Genomic DNA, 6,167 nt, shown 5'->3' with positions numbered 1-6,167 from the left:
GTATATACATAATTGGATTAATTACAAGTAATCATAATATATTTGTCTGAGATACCAATAATCACAGAATTGGGTAATGAGAACGGGATGGGGGAGTAGGGCAACCATCCTTGTTCTCCTTGACTACTCACTAGCCTTCAATATCATTGGCCATTATATGCTTTTGAGTTGGCTATGGGGCAGGGGCTGGGTTACATTGGTTCAGCTCTTTTCTCCAAGGCTGGTCCCAATCGGTGAGAATAGGGAGTGAGAGATCCAGTCCACAACCCTTCTCTTGTGGCGTGCCCCAGAGCTTGCTCTCTCCACTCCTCTTTGACATCTACATGAAGCCACTGAGTGAGATCATCTGTCACCATGGATTGAGGTATCTTCAGTATCCTACTGATACTCAACTCTATATTTCCATTCCTGGTGATCCAAGTGCTGCTGCTGCTGCTCTCTCGTGATGCCTGAAGGCTGGGGGAGGGTCTGGATGGGGGACAACAGGCTTTGACTGAACCCTGGCAAGACCTAATGGCTTTGGGTTCATGGAGCCCCAAGATCCAGGATTTTTACATCTTTAGTTCTGGATGTGGCAGCCCTGCCCCAGACGATCTGGTCCATAACTTGGGGGTTCACCTGGACTTGCGACAACTGTGTTCTGAGTCACTGCACTCAGTCATTCATGCCCTGGTCATCTTGTGTTTGGACTACTGCAATGTGCTGTACATGGGCTACCCTTGAAGAGTTTTTGGAAGCTACATCTGGTGCAGAGCGAGGTGGCGCAGACAGTTTTCAGAGCCTCAAGATTGGCCCATGTAATACTACTGCTCTGCAAGCTGCAGTGGCTGCCTGTTTGCTTCCAGGTTCAATTCGAGGTGTTGTAATTATCTTTAAAGCTCTTCATGACATGGGTCCAGGTTACTTGCAGGATCGTCTGATCCCACTGGTACTGGCCCCATCCCATCTGTGCCAGCAGAGGAGGCATGTTACAGGCCCATTGGTCAGGATATTCCGGCAGGCAGGATCCAGAAGAGCCTTCTCTGTTATTACACATGCCCTCTGGAATATCTTACCCTCTGGAGTGAGGTTGGCTCCAACAATCCTGACCTTCCACAAGAGCTTAAAGATTGTACCTGGCCCTGCCAGTTGACTTGGGGGTTCAAAGGAGGGGCTTCATGTTGGGGGTGTTGATAGATTAATATAAGATGCCACCACCACCACTGCTCATCCTACTCCCTCCCCATCTTTTAGCTATTGTATTCTGTTAGAACCAAGATATAAGAAAAGCATTGAATGTGTTAAAATATATACATAATTGGATTAATGAGGAGATGTAATCATAATATTGAGAATCATCAATATTGCATTGGGAGCCTTGCAGAGAAAACAGGTGATAAATAATCTGAAGGAAGAACAATAGAAGCTCAGAGTTTTCTGCTTCTTTAGTTCTCCCCAATTCCATAGCAAAATATCTTATGTGATATTGCAACTGCTTGGATTAAAAGTAACACCATGGCAAAGGCATTAGTTGCACTGATGAGAAAAAAACTCCTTGGTGTAGTGTCTATATTATAGCTAATGTGTTGGAAATCGAGATCTGACATTAACTACTTGCTATATTTTAACACATGATGTACCAAAACAGTACATTGAAGAAATAGCCGATGCTCTGATGTACTGCCATGCTCAGAAAGTGATCCATAGAGATATCAAGCCTGAAAATCTCCTTTTAGGATTAAGAGGAGAGCTGAAGTTGGCGGATTTTGGCTGGTCAGTGCATACACTTTCACTGAGGTAGGTCGCTTGCTGGCATGCATTTCTTTATAAAGAAAAAACAAACAGGAGAAATGGCCTATAAGCGAAATTCAGACTATCTTAACTCATGTGAAACTAGGATGTCTTTGCGTGGCGAATTTGGGACTAGGAGAGCATTTCAAATTCTAGAGCATAGATCAAGATCTTTTAAGCTATCAGCTCTGCACAACTCTATTTAAAATATGAGTACACTGAGTATGACAATTCAGATAATTAACCCAAATAATGCTCCAACCTGTTTCCTTCTTTACTTATTACCCATGCATTTTGGATCAATGTCCAAGGCCCTGTTTTGCCTTCCTTTCCCGCATCCAAATATGAGATATGGCTGGTAGATCAAGTGATAGAGCCAACAGATCCTTGTTGCCAACAGTCATCCACCTGGTCTCCCACAATTCAAGCACTATTTTTGGTGGCTACAAAGGCACATCTGTGTTGCCTTCTTTGTAATAGTATGGAAGTACTGTTTTCTCCTGGTATATTTTTGAACTCCAGTCTATCTGGCCTTAATAATTCTGCCTTTAAATGAGCAGACTGTCATGGTTCCAACAGATGAAACCCATCGAAAGAACTTCAAGGCAAAAATTCTTCCTTAAAGAATATTTTATTCAAGAAACAAAGTATCAGCACTACATAGTTGAACCCAAAAACTAAATTCCCTTCCCCAGGATACAAAGTAACAAAGTGCAATTCCCACCCCCAAGAAGCTGTCATAAATCACATTCTCCAATTAGCCTAAAACACGGGCTTTCTCCCCAGTTCCTCAGCCCACCAAAAGGTTACTAGTTCGTCCTTGGGTTCCCACAAAGCAGCGTTATTATTATGGCTACCTGAGCTCAAGCATTTATCCCAACAACCCCCCCCCCTCTTTTTGCACCTGATTTCTAAATACCAGAAAAAGCATGTTAAAAGCAAAGAGAAATAGCTGCAATTTTCATCAGTTGTCAGAGTGGGAGCATCCAATGTTTACAGCATTGACACAGACTTTTTGTGTGGAAAATAGTTAATTGTTTTGTTCAAGCTGCTTGGCTCTGATTTGAGTGCCTTGCTGTTTCTGTAGCATATTATATTAAAATGCTATTAATTGGCCTGTAGGATAAAATAATTTTATTAATCAGAATGTTCTTGTCTAAATAGTTCCCCAGCCATGGTAAGGCTTCTAGAGCAGAATTTCCAGAGATCAAATGGCATTTATATGTGCAAAATACTTGTGCTACAGTATTGCTAATCTTTGGCCTTTTCTGTGGGTAAAGAAATGACCAGTTATCTGGATTTTTTCCCCCCCAGGCTTTGCTGAATCTCTGATTTCACTTGGATTTTACTGAATAGTGACTGAAAAGAAATCACAAACGCAATCACTTGAACACTGTATTTTTTTTCTCGCTTCTCTTTTTAAATAGGAGGACAACACTATGTGGCACCACAGATTATCTTGCTCCAGAAATGATAGAAGGGAGTCCCCATGATGAAAATGTTGATGTGTGGTGTGTTGGCATTCTTTGTTATGAGTGTCTTGCAGGATATGCACCTTTTGAAGCACCTACTCGTATGGAGACATTCAGACGAATAAAGGAGGTAGGTTCTTCCAAACCAAAGGCCTGTAAGTGAGATAGTACTTACAACATTAACTGGAAACTCATGGCCAGATGTTATGTCTATTCATGAATGTATACGAACATTCAGATTACATTTAAGAGACCAGGAGGAACTCACACATGCCTTGTTCTATTCATATGACAAAAATCCCAGAAAGAATTTCAGAAACTTTACAATAAGATGTTTCACTACCAAATTAAGTAACAACATCAGTGCTAGCACTGATAATATTACCTGGTTTGGTCATGAAACACCTGCAACAAAGTTACCAAACTCAAAGAGCACAAGGGCCCCACTGTTCAACCCTGAGCTAAAAATATTCTCTTCTATTGGTTTACAATAAGAGTGCAAAAAATACAATTTAAAGGTTACATGTAGCTTGATGTACTATCCCTTTTGTGGTCTTCAGAGATGGTTGGCTAAAAAATATGGCCCCTCTTTTGTGTTGATCAAGACTTGTTCTGGATCCTGAACTAAGATGCTTTGTAATTCAAGACCAGACAGGGACAACTCAACAAAATGGTTTTAAACAAATATTTAATCCGGGAACCCTTAACAGAAACTTACATTTCTGAAGATCGTCCAGAAGCTGAATATTTGCCCATTTATGTCGGTAAAATCAGTAATTCCTCCATATTCACTTTAGCCTGATTACATACGATGTCCATGCGTGCAGCATGGTTGGTTTGCACAAAGACAATTAAACACGAGCTGGCACGTAGCCAGGATATCCTGTGATGAACTTAGTAGCCCCTCCCACTGACTTATTAACATAGGATTTACTGAACAGCTAAACTACATTACCCATAAGCCATCTCTTAAGGAGATAGCGCTTAACCCTTTAAATGCCAAACATTCTAACATACAGATCTCAAGCCAATATATGCTCCGGCCAGGGTTACCCTGACCCAGCACATTACCCTGATCCAGCACAAGGCTGGTGGGTTTAACAGGAAATGTGGCATTCATCTTACCCTATGAAACTTGCAAATGGGCCCTGGTTGCATCCACAAATACAGTGGGTCTCAACATGCCACAAAAAGCCTGATGTGATCCTTGAGCTGATGGTGATTACATACCCTTGCCATACCATAAGCAGAAAGGCTTGTACCAGGAGAAGCAGCAACAAGTGTTGTCAGTCAAACAGAAAAAAAAACCAGACAGATTGGTTGGAGACCATGGTTCAGTTAAACTTTGCACAATATAATTGCTTTCATAACAAAATCTAACTTTTTAAAAAATTATTTTAAGGTGAATTTTAAATTTCCTCCTTGGATATCAGAGGGAGCCAAGGATCTAATTGCTAAAGTTCTTAACCGTACACCTTCTATGAGACTTCCTCTGAAAGGAATAATGGAACATCCATGGGTTAAGACAAAGTCAAGAAGAATTTTGCCACCTATCTACAATGAAGTAGAAAAGTAAATGTTTGTGGTATATCCTAAAGGCTCTTAGCTCATTTTCTTTGTAAATCTCTCTTGCATCTCTTTAGTTGGCTAGTTGTTTGTTGAATCACTATTGTAAATGACTTTCTCACATTCTTATTTAAATGACTTCTTGCTACTAATGGCAATAACATTGCATGTTAGCTGCATTTGTAAAGTGAGGGTATTAGTCGTTAATATGACAGGGGAAACAAGTGTATTCTTTTAAAAATAAAACATGACTCACAAGGCAATAGCAATTGGGAGAGATGGTATACATATAGAGGGCATATTGCTCTGTTCATAATATCTTCGAATAAGAGAATCAATTGACTGTTATCTCTTTGAAAATATAGTAGTAATATTCTGAAAAGTGGGGAGTAAATAGTAAAAAAAAAACTACTAAGCTTCATCAGGAAAAATACCTTTTTCCTTTTTGTATATAGCCTTCTGCATCAGAACAAGATTTGGCACTGTCAGATCTGTGTTGGGATTAGAGCGGATAAAAATCTTGCCTTAAAAATAAAAAAGCTAATAAAAATAGTATTACATTTACTTCTTGGCTTCTCAAACTGGATTTTTATTTTTTTGAACATTTTGAGGATGCTCAAATTACACATACACCACATACAGTTTGACTCGGAAACTACATAATCAAGGAAAAATCTCTTAAGCCACTATAGCAGGGGTCCTCAACCTTGGCAACTTTTAGACTTGTGGACTTCAACTCCCAGAATTCCTCAGCCAGCTGGGAGTTGAAGTCCACAAGTCTTAAAGTTGCCAAGGTTGAGGACCCCTGCACTATAGTACTGCTGAGTAACTTTTACTTGATATCTAATTATGATTGCAACATATTGAGCCCTAATAAGGATTGGTTTACCAAATGTATTACATTAAGCCATTATGTACCTTGCTCATTTGTAGTTATTTTGCTGGGTAGCCCCAGACTTTAGTATTTATATATATCATGATTTATGGTTTAGCATAACAGAATAACAGTACCTCTACTCAAGCAGGAGACCCTATACCAGGGGTGTCAAACTGCTGGCCCACAGGCCGGTTGCATCATACAGAGGCTGCGCCCACCCCAGCTCCGGCAATGCAAAAAAAGCCGCGATATGACGCATCACGTGACATGGCGAGTTTGACACCCGTGCCCTATGCCATTTCAGAGAACTTGTTGTCCAAGCTCTCCTTAAAAGTTTCCAGTGTTGGAGCACCCACAACTTCCGGAGGCAAGTCATTCCACTGATTACGGTAATTGTTCTCACTGTCAGGAAATTTCTCCTTAGTTCTAGGTTGCTGTTCTCCTTGATTAGTTTCCATCCATTGTTTGTTGTCCTGGCTTAA

The 6,167-nt window shown here is 40.5% G+C and overlaps 1 protein-coding gene across 1 annotated transcript in view; it reads left to right on the top strand.

Moving 5' to 3' along the window:
• The window catches only part of LOC107294711 (aurora kinase B-B-like), an 8,461-nt gene extending 3,643 nt beyond the window's left edge, over positions 1-4,818 (top strand). The window contains exons 4-6 of the mRNA XM_015823966.1: positions 1,628-1,776; positions 3,198-3,372; positions 4,645-4,818. Coding sequence (XP_015679452.1) covers positions 1,628-1,776; positions 3,198-3,372; positions 4,645-4,818 — 498 coding nt within the window. The remainder of the gene's footprint in view (positions 1-1,627; positions 1,777-3,197; positions 3,373-4,644) is intronic.
• The last annotated feature ends 1,349 nt before the right edge of the window (positions 4,819-6,167 follow it).

The sequence above is a fragment of the Protobothrops mucrosquamatus genome, unplaced genomic scaffold (genome assembly GCF_001527695.2).
Source record: "Protobothrops mucrosquamatus isolate PMUCROS unplaced genomic scaffold, P.Mucros_1.0 scaffold2060, whole genome shotgun sequence".
In the NCBI taxonomy this organism is placed as follows: domain Eukaryota; kingdom Metazoa; phylum Chordata; class Lepidosauria; order Squamata; family Viperidae; genus Protobothrops; species Protobothrops mucrosquamatus.
Note: the sequence above shows the minus strand (reverse complement) of the source record. Positions and strands in the feature narration are given on the sequence as shown.